The sequence below is a fragment of the Aulonocara stuartgranti genome, assembly GCF_965226115.1.
Source record: "Aulonocara stuartgranti genome assembly, chromosome: 12".
In the NCBI taxonomy this organism is placed as follows: domain Eukaryota; kingdom Metazoa; phylum Chordata; class Actinopteri; order Cichliformes; family Cichlidae; genus Aulonocara; species Aulonocara stuartgranti.
This window is the reverse complement of record NC_138948.1, coordinates 37,437,932-37,460,669: the sequence shown is the minus strand read 5'-3', so window position 1 is coordinate 37,460,669 and position 22,738 is coordinate 37,437,932. Positions and strand designations below refer to the sequence as shown.

The 22,738-nt window shown below is 40.7% G+C and overlaps 1 protein-coding gene and 2 long non-coding RNA genes across 4 annotated transcripts; 1 reads left to right on the top strand and 2 right to left on the bottom strand.

Moving 5' to 3' along the window:
- Positions 1-3,086: 3,086 nt before the first annotated feature.
- LOC309719693 (uncharacterized protein) lies at positions 3,087-5,216 on the bottom strand. Of its 2 annotated transcripts, none has more exons than XM_082555986.1 (2): positions 5,141-5,216; positions 3,087-4,701 (listed from the first exon to the last, which is right to left on the bottom strand). In XM_082555986.1, exon 2 carries the CDS (start codon positions 4,355-4,357, stop codon positions 3,665-3,667), a length of 693 nt encoding a protein of 230 aa, XP_082412112.1. In that variant the 5' UTR covers positions 4,358-4,701; positions 5,141-5,216; the 3' UTR covers positions 3,087-3,664. The 2 variants fall into 2 exon arrangements, with proteins under 2 accessions (XP_082412112.1, XP_082412111.1); XM_082555985.1 differs by lacking the exon at positions 5,141-5,216 and having other exon boundaries at positions 3,087-4,527; positions 4,559-4,963.
- Positions 5,217-11,140: 5,924 nt separating this feature from the next.
- LOC309719285 lies at positions 11,141-19,450 on the bottom strand. The gene is made up of 3 exons (XR_014280209.1): positions 16,945-19,450; positions 13,321-13,410; positions 11,141-12,794 (listed from the first exon to the last, which is right to left on the bottom strand). It is a non-coding gene; the product is annotated as an uncharacterized lncRNA (long non-coding RNA).
- LOC309719283 lies at positions 15,333-22,331 on the top strand. Its single transcript, XR_014280207.1, has 5 exons — positions 15,333-15,520; positions 19,459-19,519; positions 20,070-20,140; positions 20,235-20,303; positions 20,444-22,331. It is a non-coding gene; the product is annotated as an uncharacterized lncRNA (long non-coding RNA).
- Positions 22,332-22,738: the final 407 nt, after the last annotated feature.

Below are 22,738 nucleotides of genomic sequence, written 5' to 3'. Positions count from 1 at the left end.
AGTCTCAGAGCAGTTTGCAAGAAACTCATGAGTGGTACTCGTCTAAAATCACCTCTCTTTCATTACATTTTGCCTGGAAGATGGGAAACAGGTGCAATGATTTATTAAAACACATGCAAACACATGGAAATACTCTATTCATTCATTTCATTCATTTATTTATTCATTTTCAGGCACAACAAATACCTATATTGAACATAAAATACACAAAACAAAAAACAAAACTTGCCTGAAAAAGGAGTGGGACGAAGAAAACTTATTAAATCCCACCCCTATACTCACTCATCAACAAAAAAAAACAATAAACTTCCCGCAGCTACGCCCATCATTGCATACAGACCCATCAACAGCCCCGGGCAGATACAAGCATCTAAGCGGCAGCTCGCAACCAACAATTAGAGCCTTCATAACTGAATACAGAATATATAAATTATAAATGGCATTACCACAGGTAACAGGCAGTAATAACTACAAGTAACAGACACACATACATATACATACATATATATCTACACACACAAGTACATATATGTACATACATACGCACACTTTATTTTTTATTTTTTATTTTGGAATCCATACCAGCAATGGTAAGAGGACAGACATTACAGAGCACACTAAAACCCATCATTGAGTATACTGTGACCAGACCAACTGTTTGTAGAGGAATTTAAATCTATGAATATTTTTGCATTGTTTCAATTGTAAACTCAGACTGTTCCAGATTTTCACACCACATACAGACACACAAAAGCCTTTACGGGTTGTTCGAGTTCTGGGTAATTTGAATTCTCCAAAGCCTCTCACATTATAAACCTTTTCTCGAATTTCAAATCTAGTTTGTAAATTTGCCGGTAAAAGTTTAGTAAAAGCTTTATACAAAATTATGGATGTATTGTAATTAACCAGATCCTGGAATTTAAGTAACTTTGCCTGAAGAAAGAATTTGTGAGTATGATCTAGATAACCAGCCTTGTGAATAATACGCAGTGCTCGTTTCTGTACTGTGACTAATGGATTAGTTGTATTTTTATATGTGTTTCCCCACACTTCCACACAATATGTAAGATATGGAAGAACCAGGGTACAGTACAGAGTACGAAGTGCATCTTTATCAAGGAATTGTTTCACTTTGTTCAAAACTGCGAGGCTTCTGGAAATTTTGGTTTTTATGTGTCTGACGTGGGGTTTCCATGAAATTTTGTTATCAATTATAACTCCCAAAAATTTGTTTTCACTCACATTATCAATTGGTACACCTTCAATGATAATTGGTAATTCTATATTATATTTTAAATTACCAAAAAACATTGCTTTAGTTTTATTTATATTTAATGATAATTTATTTATGTCCATCCATTTTTTTATTAATTTTAGCTCCCTGTTTACAGTCATTACAAGATCAGTATAATCATCGCTACTGAAAAATATGTTGGTGTCATCTGCGAACAGTATGAGTTTAAGTACTTGAGAAACATCAAAAATATCATTTATGTATACATTGAAAAGTTTTGGTCCCAACACTGACCCTTGGGGAACACCACATGTAATACCAAGTTTCTCTGAATGGTAATGCCCTATGCTAACATATTGTTCCCGACCTGTTAGGTAACTTTTTAACCAGTTACCAGCTTTCCCTCGAATACCATATCTTTCCAATTTATCCAGTAAAATTGAGTGATTGATTGTGTCGAAGGCCTTTTTGAGATCAACAAAAATACCAACTGCATATTTATTTTTATCCAGTGTATCAGTAATTTCTTCTACTGCCTCAATTATCGCCATTGAAGTGGTTCTTTGCGTTCTGAAACCATACTGACCAACATTTATTATTTGATGTTTTTCAAGGAATTTTTCTAATCTTGAATTAAAAAGTTTTTCTAGAATTTTTGAGAATTGAGGCAGTAGAGAAACAGGCCTATAATTGGTAAAACTGTGTTTGTCATTACTTTTATATAGTGGTATTACTTTCGCAATTTTCATTTTTTTTGGAAAACAACCGGACTGAAATGATAAATTACAGATATATGTTAAGGGACTAGCAATATTCAGAATAACCTGTTTAACTACAGACATATTTATGTCATGATAATCCATTGAAGACTTACTTTTACATTTTAATGTGATATTTATTACTTCTTGCTCATTTGTAGCTGAGAGGAACAGTGAAAAGGGATTTGATTTTATATTACTGATATTTTCATTTTTATGACACGGGATGTCCGCTGCTAGTTCAGGGCCAACATTTATGAAGAATTTATTGAACCCATCGACAATATTACTCATGTTGTGATTTTCACCATTTGCATCAGTAAAATATTCAGGATATGATGTTCCAGAAGATCCTTGTTTAATTAAGTTGTTTAACACATCCCAAGTTCCTTTTATATTGTTTTTATTTTCATATAATCTTCTTCTATAATAAAGTTGTTTGCTCGTTCTTATAATATCAGTCAATTTATTTCTATATGCTTTATATCTTTGTTCCACTTCTTTTGTTTTTACTTTGATAAACTGTTTATACAGATTGTTTTTCTTTTTGCAAGCATTAATAATTCCTTTTGTGAGCCAAGGACTTTTTATCTTTTTTTTCTTTGTCATGTGTTCGTTTACAGGACAATGTTTATTGTACCACATAGTAAAAATATCTAGAAAATTATCATAAGCCTTGTCCACATCTGACTCTTCATACACCGAACTCCAATCTTGTTGTGCTAAATCGAAATTGAAGGCATGAATTGCTTCTTCATTTATTGTTCGCTTTGCTATCATGATCTTGGTATCTATTTTTTTTAAATCACAGTCACACAAAGTAAAAACTGGTAAGTGGTCAGTTATATCACAGACAAGCAGACCACTATTAATTTGGAAATCCATGACATTAGTAAAAATATTGTCAATAATAGTGGCACTATGTGAAGTTATTCTGCTTGGCTTTGTTATTGTTGGATATAGTGATAAGCTGTACATTGTGTCAGTAAAGTCATCAATGGCTTTTAACCTTGTTGGATTTATCAATGTTAAAATCACCACAGATGAATAGTAATTTTTGGTTCACCGAAGCAACGTTTTTTCTATCCATTCATTAAAAGTGTCAATACTTGAACTGGGTGTCCGATATATGCAACTTATTATAACATTTCTCTTTTTTTCATTCATAATCTCAATAGTCAAACATTCCAAAATTCCATCAATAGCCATAGACATAGTTGTTACAACATTATATTTTATAGAGTTATGAACATATATAGCAACCCCGCCGCCCGCCTTATTTAATCTATTCATGTATTTTAAATCATATCCATTCAAACAAAAATCTATTCCTTTATCGACATTGAACCAAGTTTCAGTGATGGCTATAACACTAAAGGGGCGAGAAAATTGTTGCAAATAGTCCTTAATGAAATCAAAATTAGAGTACATACTTCTGCTGTTAAAGTGAATTAATGAGAGCTTCCCGTCTAGGTTAATTTCTTTTTCATATTGTTCCTGAGTGAAATAATTACAATTTTTAACAAAAGAAGAGAGAAAGTTACTTTCAGAATCTATTTCTGGATCTATTATATTATGCTCCTTATATTCACAATCTAGATCAATTACTTTCTGTTGAAGAACTAATTTCAACGTGTCCATGTCATTTCCTGGTGTAATTGATACATTGGTGTCAGTTATACTTGTCCAGATCCTCCATGTTCCTCACTATCAGTACTTTTGCCTCTTCTGGTGTCCCGTTTAGCTTAATGAAAATCTTACAGTTTGTTACCCATGTATGTTGTATTTTACCGTTCTTCTTCAGTTGCCTTGCCTTCCTCGCGATGTCTGCGTTTTTTCGTGTCAGATGCTCATTAATGAAAACGTCCGTGCCTTTCAGTTTGCGTCCTTGTTTCAGCAGTGCGACCTTGTTCTTCTGATTGACAAATCTCATAATGATGGCCGGCAGTCTGTCACTCCTCCTGGGCAGTGAGTGACATGCTTCTATGTGCTCCAGGTCCATCTCTATCCCCTTGCTTTGGAGGAAGGACGCCACCTGTTGCTCTACCGAGCGGGTCTCCTCGTCGCTGGGCTCCCCGACGTTCCCGGCCACCGCGCGCGCGTACGAGCGCGGCTTGATTTTAATACCGCTGATGACCACGTCGTTCGTACGGGTGTACTGCTCCAGCTCATCCACCCGCCGCTCGAGATCCATGATCCGTCTGTCCTTCTCGGCATTTTGGAGGCGTAGCTGTTTTACCTCCTCCAGAAGCCCCAGAAGCAGCTCCTGCTGTGCCCTGACTGCGGCCACGTCTCCGCACAGCGCTCCGAGGGAGGTTTTAATGTCCTCAACCTCCTCTGGTGTTGGGCCTTTCTTGGGTGGCATACTGAAGCGAGAGCACGAGGCGGCCACCACGAGGGACCCGGAAGCGGAATTTCTGATGATGGCGCCTGGCTAGGCCTGCTGGCTGATGGTGGAGCCTGGCTGTGGCCTGCTGGCTGATGGTGGAGCCTGGCTGGGTCTGCTGGATGTGGCCTGCTGGCTGATGGTGGAGCCTGGCTGTGGCCTGCTGGCTGATGGTGGAACCTGGCTGGGTCTGCTGGATGTGGCCTGCTGGCTGATGGTGGAGCCTGGCTGTGGCCTACTGGCTGATGGTGGAGCCTGGCTGTGGCCTGCTGGCTGATGGTGGAGCCTGGCTGTGATTGAGGGTTTTCAAAAGAAAAACCTTTCTGGTAGAAAAGGCAAAGTCAGAGTTTAATTCCATGGAGCTTGAAAGTCAATATTTGGTATGACCTGCTTTTTTCAAAACAACTTGAACCCTCTAAAGAAAGCTTTGGAATAACTCTTCTTTGGATGCTGGCTGCCTTTGGTTCTGTCTTCTGTGAGGATGATCCCACATTGTTTCAGTAATGTTAAGGTCAAACCTCTGAGACAGCTACTGTGTGTTTTTCTATTCAGGTATGCATCCAGTGGGATCTTTGGAAACTGAAGATGATGCCAGTTGAATGCTTTGCACACAGTATTGGATGGTGGAAAAATACTCTGAGCACTTTTCTCTGCTCCTAATTTTGAATAAATTTTGAAAAGAGCCCTGAAATGGGCCCCATTCCATTATAGAGCTTCTACTGTATTTCTAATATGGCTGTAGACACTGTTATACTGTTGTACCTGTCTCTTGACAGCACTCCAGTCCCGAAGTCTGACATCATTAGCCGTTTCTGGGTCCAAACTCCGCTTCAGGTCCTAAGGTCAAATGAACACTGCGGCATCACTGAAAGTTAAAAACTGTCTAAATCCTTTCATCTTTAATAAAATGATCAGTGTTGCTGCTTTACCAGGTGTAACAATTAAGTTAATCATCCAGGCATCCATGAAAACAGAATTTATGAAGTTTTAACAGAGATAGAAGTTAGCAGGAAGTTAGCTCGCTAGCTTCCACCTAAACATGTTCTGACTGAGAGATTGCTGACAAAATTCAAACGTACAGCTCTGCTATCACTTCCAACATAAATGAAGACAGAAAACTAAACAGCAGTGACGTTTGTAGGGTTACTGAGGTCGGCTTGCTGGTATATAATGATGTGCTATGTGATCGCTAGCAACACAGCTATGTTAGCATAATATAAACAGTGAAGCTGGAGGATGAATGCTAACTTTTTTCCACTCGACAAAAGGTAACATGAGGGCAGTGTTGCCAACTCCTCAGTAAGGAAAATCGCTATTGGTTGTCCTAAAAGTGCTAGAAGTCGCTAAATGACGTCATCGCCTAATTTGCACAATAGGTCATGCTAATGTAATTGTAACCTATGTTGTTGGAGAGAGAAATAACATCGTGGAAGAGACATAAAGTCAGTAAAAAACGTCCTAAATGCATTTAGTGTTTATTTAGAGCTACAAATTAAATTTCTTTTAGCAATTATTGGTTTTTTTTAATGTCACAATTCCAACCCTGCTCCTTTACCCGGGCTTGGACCGGCAAAAGTGACCCGAAATAGGCACTCTGGTGGAGTTACTTTGTGTGTGTGTTTATAAGTAGTTTTCCACGCTAACCTGTGACTGTGGCGCTACAAATGATGAATACATTATATGGCCTATTTAGCCTCTTTTATTCCATTGTATGCAGTAACCTGGTGACTAATACACCTTTACGACATTAATGTGTTGCTGTTTAGACTCAAATCAGTTTGAAGATCTGCGGCGACCTGAAATTATTATGCTCGTCACATATTTCAAATCAAAAGTAACGAGCCTGGTTTGAGTGGAAAAAACAGACATTTGTGTTAAAATGTAGGGTGTAAGAATAAAATGCTTTCATAAAAATAAATACCAAATTTTCTTAGACATCCAAATACCACAAATCCAAGTACAGGCTAAGGAAACCTTCCCTTTGTACAATTTACCCAGTGAACAAGGAAAGAAATGAATAAAAACGAGTATAAAGAGTAGTATTCATACTATTCACAGACTGTAACCAGTCTATGAAATTCAAAGTAAAATTATTATTTTTTGATGTAATGTTAACTAGATAGTGAAAGTTGCTCATTTATGAAACATCAAAGATTTATAAGACCTAATGTCAAGAGCATTAAATTATTGCAGGGTTCTTAAAAGCAGTAACTCGCAGGTTGACCAAATCAAGCCTAAACCAGGCTACTATATTAAATCTCAAATAAAAATTAATTCATTAAATTAAAAATATAATGATACCGTTTTTTCAACATGCAGCTTTACTCCTGGAAAAGTTTAACACATACCTTTAAATTCCACCAAATTGGATCAGACTATCCTTAGAATTCTGGAAAGTTTGGGTTGTATCTTTAAGGTAGATGTTACTTTGATGTGTGATCACCTGCTAGATCCCTTCTATTTTGTCTTATTCATGAGGTTCAACTCAAAGTCTTTTTTATGGGTGCCTTAAAAAGACACAAAAATAACTTCATAAAAAAGGGCAAAAGAGATTCTTTTCCTTTCACACATGGTTTGACGAAAGTCTGGGGGTCTCTTCTCTGATTCCTGTTTTGCAGTCAGTGAGTCCACGGTCCAGAAAGCCCCTCTCATTTCCACTGACAAGTTCTTACAGTTGCTTCTCAATCCCCTGTGTCTATCTCCTCCTCCTCTTCTTCTTCCTCCTCCTCCCCCTCCACGAGAGAAGGAGGCCGACAAAAATGGATAATTTCACCACTGATATTTTGATATGATAATTTTATTCATGATGCCACTCCTCAGGCCGCCGTGCAGCTCGTCTGTACAAGTGTAAATGAGGAGTGTTCCAAATGTAAAATGTTCTGCTGAGGGTGATCAACTAGGCTCTGTGGCCAAAACAAGGCAATATACAGAGCGAGTTGTGTTCCAGTCATAGACTTGTCTGGCCCACACCATCTCCAGTCGGCTTGCCTGGCTCCACCAACATAGACCAGATGGCCTCATCCTCAGGCGGGGAGAAAGACAGAGAGAGAAATAAACACAAAGTGAGACTGAGTGAGAGAAAGCACTGGTGCTTGACATGTCCCAGAGGTGCCAGGCTCAGTTATATCCAACACTGGGTCTAGATGCTACTGGAGCTCATCTAATGTTAAGTCTAACTAACTGGAAAAGCCTAAATCCCACAAAACTGTCATAGTAGGTCACTATTTTCCCCTATTGCTATCTCATCCTGTCTTATTACACATGAGGGCCTCCTGTGCAGAATCAGCCAAACAAAGCGAACCCTTAAAGCAACTTTTAGTAAATTTCACTATTTGCCGGAAATGTGTTTCAACTCTTATTCTTCAGTGTGCTTTTAAGAATGTAGATGTGAAGGCTGTATTTAATGTTTTAAGGGAATATTTTAGTATTACACTTCCACAGTGTTTGGGGGAGTGGCTAATTCATGGTCTGTTTTTATATCTCTTTGTGTGGAATGCTTTAACCTGAATGTGATAGGGGTATGCACAGGTCGAGGGCCGGTTGGTCAAAAACAGGCTTCAACACAAAAATAACAAAAATAACCACAAGAAGAAGAAGCAAGAAAAAAACATAAACGATTAAAAAAACACCTTAGAAGCACAACACTTCGTTTCCACTGAAATAAAAATGTTTGTTGTTCACCGTGTTGCGGATGAACACAACAAAATAAAATGATACGACCAAGACAACAACTGTGGTATTTTGTGAATATAATAAGAAACGTGAATTCACTGTGTAATTGTGTAACTTTATTAGCAGCGTCCTCCTGAAATGACAACACTGAGAGTAACATCCTCCTCTCTGTCCCTTATTGCTCTCTGGTCGCTATGGTAACGCGTGAATATTTCTTTCAAAATAAGACGCACAACTACAACACGGGAAAAGACCAAGGAAAATTGAGTTAACGATAAAAACTCTGAAAACCATAATTTTCACACCCGAGCCTCAACTCTCGGTCTGTGGCCTGGGGCTTGGGGACCGCTGCCCCTGAACTCTAAGGTGGAAAGCTACTCTTTGACATGTATCCACCAGATCATCATGGCTAGTTTCCAACCCTTAGCCATGTGGAATTTGGTAAGTATTTGGCATTTACAGTTGTGGTTATAAGTTTACATACACTCATCTTGGGTGTGAATATCTTAATGATTTATTTTGATCTTTTTTCAGGATGGAAGGATAAAGCACACACCTTTAATGATTTGAGGAAAACAAGAGTTTGGCACACATATTTTGGACCTTGACTTAACGACAGAGCATCGCAATTTTATATACAGGCTCAAAAATATACACACAGCTCCACTTATAGTTGATAAATGTCTCTCAGCAATTTCTGCCTGGACCACACTGTAGCCATCAAAAAGCTTCTGAGATAATTCTTACTTGACCAGTCGTCTTAGCAGAATTGGTTCATTTAAGTTGATCCCAGCATGGACCTGACTTATAAGCACAGCCTTTATGTTGGTCTGCTCTATCCATCCACAAACTTTTGATGTGTGTTTGGAGTCATTGTCATGTTGGAACACTCAGTTATGTCAAATTTGGCGATGCACTGATGTAAATCTCTTTTTTGTGAGGTGGAGGAGACAGGACAAAAGACACACTGTGGAAGAGAGCACGAGTTTAATAACTAAGGATTAAATGCAAATGTAACCCTGTTCCTAAAATCATCTTAAACAAAAAAGAAGAAAAAGTAAAAGATTTTATGTTCATTGTTTCTGTTCTTACTGTCCTTGTTTAATGAAAGTGAAACGAGATCAAAATATTTATTAAAAAAAAAAGGGGGGGACACAGATTTATATATTTGTTCTGGTTAAACAAGGGTTAAGTTTCTCCAAGGATTGATGAGCTCTGATGAGATGAGCCTATTGTTTTACTCCTCCTCGCGTGTCAACCAATCGGTGAAGCTCTAGGCAGCTCTTGTCCCTCCTCAGTACCAGCTCCAGTTTTCAGTCTCTTGCTTCTACAGCCGAACAGAGCAGGCAGGCTAAAACTTTGTTATCGGTAAGCTGGAGAAATTAATCTCTAACAAGTTTAAAAAAACCCGGAAGGTTTACTGAGCTGTGGCTTCACGAGCTGTGGCTTACCTTGGTTATTATCCATTGGTACTGTATATAACTCCACGTAAGTGCTACACAAAGCTGCATATAAACACATAAAGTGTCATAGAGCAGCTGTGTGGAAGGCAGAATACATTTAAAAATCAGCTCTAATGCCACGTAAAATACAACAGATACAGGGCAGGGCCAGAGAAAGTGAAAACCAGGAGCACGGAGCAGGGAGACATACAATCATGTGGTATAATGCAACATTGATGCTGCTGGTGGTATGGCCGGAGATCAATGTGATGGAAAACCTTAGGTAAGCTTGGCTGAAGATGGTCACATGTGGAAACCACAAAAACAATTTTATCAGTTGAAAAACAAAATATAGACTCTCACTGGCTCAGAAACACAAAATACAGTCTTTACGTTGGCAAGCTCATGAACAAAAAACACAGAAACTAAAGCTCAGGAATAAAAATGATCACTTCCCAGTTCAAAATCAGAATACTGAATTTACTTATATGCAAACTTGAGTCAGACTTATTCAGGCCTTAAACCCACAAACTGATTGAGGCTGATGTAGATGATGTACTAGGCAGGGATAGCTCAGTAGGTAGAGTGGTGGCCCCATGATCGGAAGGTCGGGGGTTCGATTCCACTGAACGGCTACCCTGAGCAAGGTACCGTCCCTACACACTGCTCCCCGGGCGCTGCACTGGCGGCTGCCCACTGCTTCACTGGGTGAATGGGTTAAATGCAGAGGAACTATTTCCCTATGGGAACTAACACACACACTTTAGATTACAAGGGAATAAGACAGTTTTACTCACTGTGGCACTAATGTCAGGTGGCCCGGTGTCAGGAGATGTGGCCTGACATGCAGGTTTGAATGAGGGCTGCGTAGGCTACCCAGCGCTGGCAGACTGGGGCTGCTGAGTCTGCAGTTGGGGGCCACACTTTTTATTGTGGGGACATGGACGTGGCCCCATCAATGAGCTGTAAGGCTGCAGTGGCAATGGGGGATGTTGGGATGCAGCAGTCACAATGTGGCAGTGGATTAAAAGAGTGGGGAGGAAGCTCACGCCTGAACTACTCATGTTGAAAAGCGTGTCAAGAAACACGAGGACCCAAGGCTTGGATGGCATGAAGCCCTCAAACATAATCAGGTGCACCACTCTCTTATATACATTTTTGACACTGAGAATCTTCCTTAACCTCTAATTGCTCAAACATATTAGGAACAGACCTTCAGTCCATGCTTGTTCTGGTATATAACAGCTGTGTGTATTCAAGACTTTATATGTGAGGAGAAGCATTTAAAATTTGGTTCCAGATTTAACTGGGAGCCAATAATAAAAAGCTATTATAGGAGAAATATGGTCTCTCGTTCCCTGCTGCAGCATTCTGGATCGACTGAGGGCTTTCAGGGAGCTTTTAGAGCAACTTGATAGTAATGACTTGCAACAGTCTACTTGTTCAGCATTACTCTGAAAAAGTTTGTTTCTAAAAATATCTGTAATTTTAGAGATATTGCAAGAAAACTGTCAGTTTGTTTAATATACACAGTGAAGGACATAGTCTGGTCAAATCAGAGTCAGTTAGACAGATGTTATTCAAACCACTGCATCAGAATACCTGTAATCCCTATAGCACCTTTGTAGTAGACTATTGTGGTCAACAGTATTAAATACTGCGCTGAGGTCTAGCAGAACAAGCACAGAGATGAATCCACTGTCCAAGATCATAAGAAGATCATTCGTAGCTTTCACTAGTGCTCTTTCTGTACTGCGATGAGTTCTGAATCCTGAAAGTCTTCAGATAAACCAGTTAGCTCTTTTACAACAACTCTTTCAAGAATTTTAGAGAAAGGAAGTTTGTACATTGGTCTCTAATTAGGTAAGATAGCTGGGTCAAGTGATGGCTTGTTAAGTAAAAGTAAAAGAAACAGTGGAAAAATTTAACAAGATCTATAGGTCGTATCATAAATTAGCATAATGGAAACACAGTACTTCGATAAACAAAAAGATGGAACATTATTGTGAAAGAGATTAAGTAAAGCTTGACATGCATTAGACATACTATATCCAAGCACCTGATACAACGGATAAAAAGCGAATTTTGAGGAAAAAAATAAATGGACCATTTGGCACATTTGTTACCACCCATATGGAAAAGAAATAGTAAAAACTTACATGATTTACTCATGAAAGTGGCCACTTTCTCATTACTTTCATATATCGTTTTAGTAAGCATCCAAAACATACAAGTTTCATTAAGTAATTTTTCAAGGGATCTTATATCTGTTTTCACCCTTGTATGCTTTTCATACAAGTTTCACACAAGACAGATACAAACTTTGTAAGATTCATAAATATCTTTTCCACATGGGCAGTGTAAATGTCATTCTCAGATATGTAAACTTTAATTGCAAGTTGCATTTATTTGGCATAGTATTGTGATTCTGTTGTCCATGATATGAAGTCTAAGATTCACACTGAGCACTTTGGGAAAAGCAAAATGTGCAGATATCCTTTAAAATGTGCAAAACTGCCAAAAGAATGTGAGCGTATTCAAAACATGCAAACCAAGTGTCATTTCCTGTCTCGGTAAGACGGTTCAGGACCATCATACAGATGGCCCAATGGCTCCTGCTCAACTCCCACTGCTCTTTGTTTTCATTCCTCTCTTTTGGTGATAATGTTATTGTCTGCAGGGTGTCTAATGATCCCTGAGAGCAACCATATTCCACTAACAGGCACTTCTGTCAAACACATCACCAACGCTGTGCCCATTGATTTGTGTTGCCTTTAAAATGGGCTGTTTCCTCCACATTGGGCACAGCTGTAATTGCATCTTGCTTAAATGATTCAAATAAGGCCTTCTATTGCTCGTATCTCCGCTTCCCCTCCCGCTCGTGTCACTGTCACCCTCACTTATTTCATTACAGATTCAGCAGACTTGATAAAACAGCAGGGGTGCCCCATTCCACAGCGCTTAGGCAGCCCGGCTGAGACAAAGAAGTGGTCAAGCGGGGCAACAAATCACACCAAATGGAGCGTTTGCTCTTTGTGCAGCCTAGTTATGGAAAACTGATTGCAGCATCCCGAATACTGAATAGGTGTAATAAATGCTGAAGAAGGAGGAATCTTCTACTAATTGGATCGAGGGGGTGAAAGTACTGGTATTCCCCTTTTTCTATCTAGAAATTAGCTCTCTAAAGAAGCCCCCAGCACCACCTTTTACCTGTTTCAGCCCCCCTCTCAGGTCCTCATGGCCTCCCCCCTCAGACCACCTTCATCCTGGTTATTGGGAACTCTGCGGTTCACAGGGCCAGCCTGGATTCCAAAGGTGAAAAATAAAGAAGTTTTGTTGAAGCTGCTGCTGTGTCTCCAGTATGAAGATGTCTTTATGCAGCGACGCCTGCTTTTATGAAGGCTTACCAGTGTTTCAACAGTGGAATTAAATCTTTACTAAAACTTAACCAAGTATAATTTTTTCAGTGCCTAAACATGAATTGTGGTTTGAATTGAAAGACACTTAAAAGAAAATGAAATCGTGAGTGGAAAAAAAAGCAAAACCTAATAAAAAATATGACAGCCTGAAGGGGATGCAAAAGATTTTCTCCTGAAAGATAAACCTGAAACCTCTGTAACTTCTTTCTAGGGTTAGAAAAAGTATTCAAAGTAATTCAAGTTTGACAGCTGTAACTCATTCTCTCTAGTATACATGAAAATGTATTTGTCTCCAACTAGGCAAGAAGCCAGGATTCCTTTTTTTTAGCAAATCACATCACAACAATTTTCTGATCACTTTGAAACCATTTCTGTGTTTTCCTTCAAGCTAAATAACAGAAAAGCTCACCCAGTATGAGCCTCAGCCTCTTAGGTGGGGATCCGTGCACTTACGTCCGTGCACCTCCCCTCAGCAGCACCAAGCTTTGGAACAACCTTTCTGAAGAGACCAAGTAGAAGTGATGAGTTTTTTTGACGTATTTTTATGTGAAGTAGTCCTTTCAATTTATTACTTTCATTTTTATATTTGCACTCATTTATACTGACAGTTTGCATCATTTACTGAAGCTTAACTTTATATATTACTTCAGCTGGTCCAGTAGCCTGAGTAGAGTTAAAAGGACCTGAGCATCCGCTCTCCTCAGAGCCTTCCTATCTTGTCTTTGGGCTGACTAATAAACATATTGTCAGCTGGCTAACTGCACTACGCTGACAGGCTAGTTGTCTCTACCTGAAGCTTCAGATCTCCTGATGCTGGGGTAACGCACAAAATATAACAGCCACAATGAGGCTGAGCAACTTCTGAGAGGGAACATGGATTCTGTTCCTTGAACAGCGTTAATTTTCCAAACGAGTTAGCTGCAAAAAGAGATAGTGGTCGGGCAGGTGCCGATGGATTAGCTAATGTGACAAGTGTGCTGGGAAATATGACAGCATCTGTCTCATAATAGCACTGCCACGTAGGGAGAAGACAAGACAGACCATTTAAAGGTAACCCGAGAAATTCACATGTTATCATAGCAAAGCGTCTCCTTTTCACAATGAAATAAAGATGTTCAAAACCAATATGCAGCCACATACTGTACATCAATATACATGTGCTGTGGGTCTCAAAAGTATTCTATGGAAGTACCCTTGTCTGAATGGAGTGCAAGTGGTCATAAAAGATGCAGGCCCTCAGCTGGACACTGACTCCCTCCAGTCAGATGAATAATAGTACAAAGGGCTGCTAAATCATTGAGACAGCTTCTCTGCTCTGTCCAGACTGCACCGGTCCAGCACAACACTGCTAACAGATCAATGTGGAGGACATAAGAGGCGTCGAGGCCCACGATCCTCCAGACGAAGCCTCGGCGCTCAGAACTCAGGAGGACTTTCAACTCGGGCGTTTGTGGTGGGGAAAAAGGGGCTGATTAGTTGGAAGCATCAAAACCTATTTTGCATAATAAAAATGGGAGGCTGTTTCGATGAATCTGAAACGGTGGAATTCTTAGAAGTTAAACGCAAAGAGTCTGATCTGTCCTTTTACAGATGACAGAGGAGACTAGTGGACAAACTGTCCTCGTTTCCATGAGCTATAACGATGATCTTGGGGGGGTGGGGTGTCTGATTGTCTTGCACTGTTGAGGAAGTGACCCAAATACGGGGCAAGGTCATTGCAAACCAATTTCATTTGTGTGTTAACTAAGTGAGTTGGCTGTGGCTGGGAGACAGAGAAGGAGAGAAAGCATGTTGTTTAAGTAAAACCCTCAAGAACATTATGATTTATTTAAGTGAGGAGAAAATATGAATAATGTATTGGCTATACGGAGCATGAATCTCTTTTGTACTAATTGTCAGGAAGGCTTGCATCCAGTGTGTGAGGGGTGGAGGGGCTGGAGGACCCAGAGATCACAGGGGCGCTGTGGCTCAAAGCTGCTGGTCCTAGAGCCACAGCCATTGACTTGCAAATGAGCTCAAGGAGGCTAATTAATGGAGGGGCTAATGAAAGCAGTGGTTGGGCTCCAGTGAAGAAATAATCTGGGACCCCTATTTCACTTTCCCCCTCTTTTCTGACTTTCTCGCTCTCTCTCTCCCCCATTCCCTCGCTTGATCAACCTCTCTCTTCCCACAAGATGGCTCGTGCCATTGAAGTTGATTGCAGTGCGCATCAATATGTGAACAAAGTTGTTGGTGGTGGGGTGCGGGGATGGTGGGTGTGAATAGAATTAGCATTCATTTGAAGAGAGCCCCCTCCTCCTTACAGCTCTGTTATTTATTCTGTAGCTTTTGGCACATTTTCTGGTTCTCCACTCCCAGGAGGAGAGTTAGAGGGAGATCGAGCAGGGTGTTTAAGATGTGTGACGTGCTATAATGGTAACTTTTGCACTTTTTCTTTCTTGTTTGCACTGCAGAGTGTTAGGCAGCAGCGAGAAGCCAAGTCGCCCTCTCCTCTTTGCTTGTCGCGGTGATCGAAGGGTGGAAGTGCGCACAAGGATCAGATGCTCTGGCCTGCAAAAGGCTCTTTTTACTTTGAAGCAGTGTGACTGCAGTGGAACTCCTTGTGACTGGTAACACTGCTGCTGCTGCTGTGGATACTACATAAAAAACCCTTTAAAACTGGCTTTTGCCACATTGTGCAGAAAAAGACCACAACTTCTATGATTCAGGCAAATCTCTTTGTAGTAGTGTCCAGTCATATTAGTAATGATTAGTGATGACATAATGAATGAAAATATAGCATAATATAGCGTATAGCTTTGCCCTTGCCTATTTTTGTGATTTTGCCACATATATATTATTTTAGCTTTTCTCATTGATTTTGTACCTTGTAGCATCAAGTAGAAGGCCCATGGCATGACATTTAAAAGATGCACGAAAAGTACAATATGTGAAGACATTTCATCAGAATCAGAATCAGAATCAGAATACTTTATTGATCCCTGGGGGAAATTATTTTTTGTTACAGTGCTCCATTTTAAACCAACATTAAGACAAGTTGATGTAATGAAATCACATCAACAACAATAACTTACAACTTAGAACTGATGTGTCATATACACCTCTACGTCTACATTAATCCAGATAAATTTGAAACGCTCCGTGTCCACACTATCGTTGTCAGTCGTTTTCATCCACACTGAAAACACTACGTTCCTGTACTGCACATCCATGAAAAGTAAGACGATTCGATCTGCCTGATTTCCATCTGCCGTTTGTTTACTTTCCGGCTTTTTGAAACGTTGCGGCGAAATGTCGAGGAAAAGTGCCGAGTTTTATCTGGAGCCAACTGCAGCATGTACAAACTGGTATTAATCTTTAATGAGGCTGTCACAATTGAGAGCAAACAAAAGAACTGCTGTACAATGAAGTTTTGCCATCTTAGTTGAATAGGTCACATGACTGCATCATAGGACTAAAATGCGTAATATTTTTCCAAAGCCTCCATTTTTGCAGTCCACACTGCAACACGAAAAACAGCGCTTTCAAATTTATCCGCTTTGGAGAGCGTTTTCAAAAAGCTCAGTTTTCCTTCACCAAAAACAGTGTCTCACTGTGGACAGAAGGACAAAACGGAGAGAAAAAGATCTCAGTGTGGACACGGCCAAAGACGTCTCTTCTGTCAGTTACAGTGTTAAAGCATCGTTCTCATTTAGGGAGTTCACTTGTTTCATTCTTCATGAATCTTGTGACAGTTGCTGTTGTTGGAGGATCTACAAAGCGTTGCTTTTCCTCTCTACATATTTGTGTTGTCATTCTATCCGGTCGTTTAGTGATCTAAAGTAGTCTGCGTTTAATATGGCTTTTGTGTTGTTAACATGTTTAATGTTATGTATTTTCTTCTATTTGATCTCAAAAAGCTCCTAAAACAGTCAGTGATCACTGTTGACCTCCCTCGGCTTTTATTACCGCTAATCATTTATTTAAGCTCAGTTTTTAAAACCTTAGGATGTAACTACAGCCCAGCCCATGCAGCAGTATATGAATGACTAACCTCGTATTGTGGATGGATTATCTCAGTTGTTCTCCTGGCTGAAGTTTGGTCCTTTTACAGCATCCTGCCATGCGATTACATTTGTTCCTGACCACCGAGAACACTCACGTTAACTTTTATCGAGTGGAAAAAAAGTTAGCTTGTTTATATTATGCTAACATAGCTGTGTCGCTAGCGGTCACGTAGCACATCATTATATACCAGCTAGCCAAACTTCAGTAACCCTACAAACATCACTGCTGTTTAGTTTTCTGTCTTCATTTATGCTGGAAGTGATAACAGAGCTGTACGTTTTAATTTGTTTCCAAAACCCCGCAGTCAGGACATGCTATATTGTATTTAGATAGAAGCTAGCGAGCTAACTCCCTGCTAACTTCTAACTCTGTTAAATGTCATAAATTCCGTTTTCATGGATGCCTGGATGTTAAACTCAATTGTTACACCTGGTAGAGCAGAACGCTGATCATTTTATTAAAGATGAAAGACTTTAGACAGTTTTTCAACTCTCAGTAATGCCATAGTGATCATTTGATATATGGACCTGCAGCGGAGTTTAGGCCCAGACACGGCTAGTGACGTCAGACTGAATGACCGGATAAATGGCATCAACCATTCAGGGACTAGAGAAAAACTAGATGGCTAAATCCACCATGTTCACATATTGATAGCTGGAAATAGCCCCGTAGTCCTTGGATGACCGTCAGTGTTTCTACTGCTTTAGCTTCCAGTGCTATTGCTGTTTGATGATCACCTTTATTACAATCACTCATAACACTCTTATTTGTAACCTCTGCTATAGACCATTCCAAACTCAGCTAGAACTATTGTTACCAGGACTGCTGCTTCAAATACCACTGCTTTGAAGATTTAAAGTGGTCACGTCACAATGTGAACTTTTTCATGCCGTGTGAACACTTCTTCTTCTTTTTTAATGTATCTTTTCTAGTTTATTCTGTAGCTTTTGGCAAATTTTCTGCTGCTCCACTCCCAGGAGGAGAGATTGAGAGAGATGGAGCAGGGTGTTTAAGCTGCATGACAGGCTGTAATTGTAGCCTCTTCACTCCTTCTCTCTTGTTTGCACTGGAGAGAGAGTAAGGCAGCAGTGAATAGAGAAGTCACCCCACCACCCTTACCCCTACCATCCTTGCTGTGGTTGGTTGGAGGGTGAAGGCGCGTGCTTGGATCGGATGCTCTGCCCTGCAGTTGTATCTTGTTTCTTTGAAGCGGTGTGACTCCTCTCAGCCACCCCGGCAGCCCCCGGCACTGCCACCGTCTACAGGGTCCTGCTGTACAGAACCGTGCCGCTGTTTGAAGATATGGAGTGAAAGGCTTCTCGCCTCGACCCCTGCTACTGCCACAGGCACACACACACATACATTGATACGTAGACATGAATGCTTTTCTCTCTGTCTCTTTCACACACACACACACACACACGCACACACACACACACACACACACACACACACACACACACACACACACACACATTCCCACTCACACAATCAAAATCAGTCTCAGCTTCTTCTTGTTACCCTTTGATATGCGCCCATGGTCTGACTCCCACCCTCTCAGACCCCAGTAACAAGCAGCAACAGTGGTCTTAGAGTTGTAACATAACATTTTATTTAGTTGTGTTTTTATCATTTATTCAGGGTAAGCATTGGTTGCTGCAGCTTGGCACAGATTTAGGTTCAAAACAACAATCTGGCTTAACTGGAGAGATTTTTACAAATGCTAATAAACTGTTGGTTAACTATAGCTTCCTTATGTACAAATACATACTGTGCAGATGTGTCAGATGCTGATGTGTGATGGCCCTGTTTGTTGCGAGGTAGAAGTTCTTCGGCAGCCTGTTCTGGAGCATCCTGCTGGTGTTCGACCACATCGAGATTCACTGAGTTTGCTTTCATCCTTTGTCTTTTTGCTCAAAGCCGATCCTGAGTAATCTTTGCAGTGCGGCAGTGAAACAGCTCTCACTACAAAGTTCTTTTTCAGGCTAATGATAGATTTCTTCGGACCTCATATTTAAAATGACAGTGAAAAGTAATAAGATACAGATTCAACAATCTGAATCAGCTTCAGATATTATGTCTGCTTCATTTGTCACAAAACAACTAGAGAACAGCCATTCACCATGACCATGACACAGTGTGTCACTGCTAGATGTCCCATTAATTTTGAGCCTCTAAAAATCGGGGAGTTTGTAAAACAAGGGCTGTAATTTCTAAACCGTCGGTGCAAAATTTCTGCAAAACTCCTCAAATGAAATCTTGTGGCTAGTTAGTGCATGTAGTAAGTGACTATCATTCATCTGTAGCACGTTTTTAAGCTTTTAAGATCCGATGGCCTCAGCATTCAGGACACCAAATATTTGAACACTTCAGAGGCTGATTAGGACTTCAGCGTGCACGTTAAGCTTAGGATCAGGACTTGTTGACTGTAAGTGCTCCCAACCATGTGACACATTAATAACTAACCTTGTGTGTGTTTTCTCTTCTCATCGTGTGACAGGTCTGCTTCCTCCCAAATGATGGCGTTGCAGATGTCTTTGCCCATCTGAGGTTTAATGCTGGTAAAGCTTGTAAATCCTCCTTTTAATTGATGCTCGAAGTTAAACTTTTAATAACTGGGAGAACAGCCACACTGTTCATATTATTGGTTACCTCATGAGGGTTATGCGTTTTATAATGGGAACCGAAGGATCTAGAATTGGCTAATGGGATCAGCCAGACACTTATTTATATGCAGACTGAGCTGTCAGTGTGCAGCACAAACAAACACCCGCTGTTGGACACTCTCCAGGGAACATCAAGGAAGGTTTGGTGACCTTTGGTGGAAACAGTTTTGCATGTTTGGCACTTAAAAAAACTTTTCAGGTGATTGGACAAATCATATAACTTAAAACAATGAGAGATTTAATGTAGTAGTGATTATCATTGATTAATAAGCTCAGAGATGAATAAAACAGGCTCTACTACCACTGTCAATGATTACTATGAATAAATGTGGTTCAGTCCTTAGCTTAACTAACTTACATGTTTAAATTTAATGCCTAACTAGAGTTCAGTTAGTGTGGCTGGTAGTTATAGAGTTATTAATTAGCTGCTGTTTTATTTTCACAGATCTCGCCAGTTTTATTGCTGAATGGAACAATGGCCAAAAGATGGAGCGATCCTTTAACATCTGATGCACGGTACATACGCAGTGTTTCAGTCCACTACCTGCTCTTGACTCTTGGTGTGGCCTTTCCTCTGGTTGTTTTTTTCACACTGTCTCCTGCCTGCTAGGTTACTGGTTCATTGGGTTGGTAGAGACCCCTGCCCTGCCTCCCTGTAGCTACTCCTACATTTCCCCAGGTATGTGAACCCCATATACCCTCTGCCTTGCAACCCCTCTTGCCCCATTTTCCCCAGTGGGGACCAGGGGCTGAGATGGATGGTGAGGCAGAACACAGCCCCCCAGATGGGCTGATTTATGGTGTCTCCTTTCGATGCAGGCAGTACAGAGACCCTTGGGGATGAGTCTGAAGAGCGCTGGGGACAGCCGCCGTCTCAGACCTGACGGCCCCGGGCTCCCAGTCCACCTTGATGCCAAGTACCAAACGGCCACTCCAGAATGGTCGCAATCCGTCATGTAGGCAGCGGAGGATCTTCCTTAAGAGCAAAAATATAGAGAGCAGGAACAATGAGACTTGCTCCCTTCCTCCCTCACCTCTTCCCACAGACATTGATCTACACTGCAACAATTTATTATATCACATATGGCTGCTGTCGGGGGGATGCTTGGAGACACTTCCACGTTTTTTTCAAGCAGTATAAATATAGCTACATTACAGGCAGCTGAGAGAAACCATTTTTGTACTGTAGTGACAGCATATGGATACTCAGATCTCAACCCTGAGCTATGCAGCACTGAGACTGTTCTGCAATAATAAAGCCATTAAAGCTGGTATAGCCAAGGATTTAACAAACAATTATCATTAACTAAAATCCTGAATAATCAGAATGTAAAACGACATTTTTGAATCACATCTGACATTTTTCCTCTTCTTGAAACTTGTTGAGAGGGTAGAGTGCCAAGTAATGATTTTATTCTAGAAAGTTTGATTAGCAACCTGCACCCATCATCTCTATATGCACAGATACAGACACCTGTTATAGTGACATACAAATAAAATACAAGAATGTCATTGACCAGAACTGAAGGATAGAATTTTTGGACTGTCTATGTGTCATAGTTGGGTATATTAATTGTGAAATAATTTCATAAAAATTGTGCTGAAGTGGTCCAGTTACGTGACGTGGAGGCGCTAGCAGCCCTGCTTTGTCCCCACACTGTCGATTAAGGCAGCCATGGCTGTAATTTCAGATCTTAACACTATCCTTTGTTATTTCTTATAGCTGATGAGCATATTAATATAGAAGTCTGTCGTGCTGACTTACCTCTGTGATTGCTGCGTTTTTCTTACAAATAATTGGAAGCAAATAGTCTCAAAGTGGCCCACACCACAATATACGTCTCAGCTACAGGAACTGCTCCAGTAGGACATAACTGTTCTTTAGATTAAAATACTTATATACTCCTGAGAGCTTTGGAAAAGATGCAGTTTTTTTAAAAACCCAAGAAACCAACCAGAAGCAAGACAGAGATGAGCAGATTGCTGCTCACACACACACAAAAAAGAATATTTGGCATAGAAATGAACACAAACCTGGTTTCCTCTGGTCCTGTTGTTTTTGTTCTGTTGTGTTTTTTTTCACTATTATCCATAGTTATTCATGAAATTTAGTTACATTAGACACAGATGTTGCAAAACTAATGAATCACCTCATCAGTCTTTCAAAGGCTAATATGACTGATTAAGACCATTCAAATTTACCTTGTTCAGCTCGTGTTGCTGTAGTGCAGGGGTGTCAAACTCAAATACACAGTGGGCCAAAATTCAAAACTGGAACAAAGTTGCGGGCTAACATTAATATTTACTGAAATATATTTATTCCTCCAGATATAAGAATTAATCTTTTCTTATGGACTCAAACACGTTTTGCTGAAAAACTGAATTGTCAGGGTCCTGGGACTGGGCGACCCAGGATCCCTGGGCAGTCATGGACCTGTGTATTATTATTATGTATTTTTGGTGTCGTTTCTCCTTCTCTGTGCGTGTACATATGTGTGTTTCTCTGTGCTGTGTTAGTCTGTGTCCCACTCATATGTTTAGGCGAGGTATGGGTGTGTATGTCTGCGGGTGTGCCTGGAGGATGGAGCTCGGCCACCTGCAGGCCTGAGGGGTGTGGCCCTGCGGAGGGACTGGCCACACCCGAAGCCACACACCTGCCGCTGATCAGGGCTCGTCGGGGGAGCTACTTAGGAGAGTCTTGGAGCTCCCACCGACGCGGGTTCATTGAGTTATCTTACCAAGTCAGTGTGTGTTAGCGTAGGTCTGTGCTGTGCGTATATGCCCGCCGAGGGTTAGTGTTGACGGCTGCGTCTCTGGTTTCCCTACAGGAGGAGGAGTGGTCCGGAGAGGCAGCACGCACGGGGGTGCAGAAACACAACAGCGGGGAGCACGAGCACAGATATCGGAGGGAAGCACGCACACGGGGTTCGAGGGAGCAACGGGGAGTTATTGTATTTACAGCCTTTTCACTGTAAATAAAGAGCACTGTTTGCATCGCAGAGTCTGCGTTTTGGGTCCTCCTTTCCCCACATCCCCACGGTCTGCCAGCCAGACCGTGACATGAATATGGAACAAGCAAAGCTTAATACTAAACAATATATATATTAGCTGTAT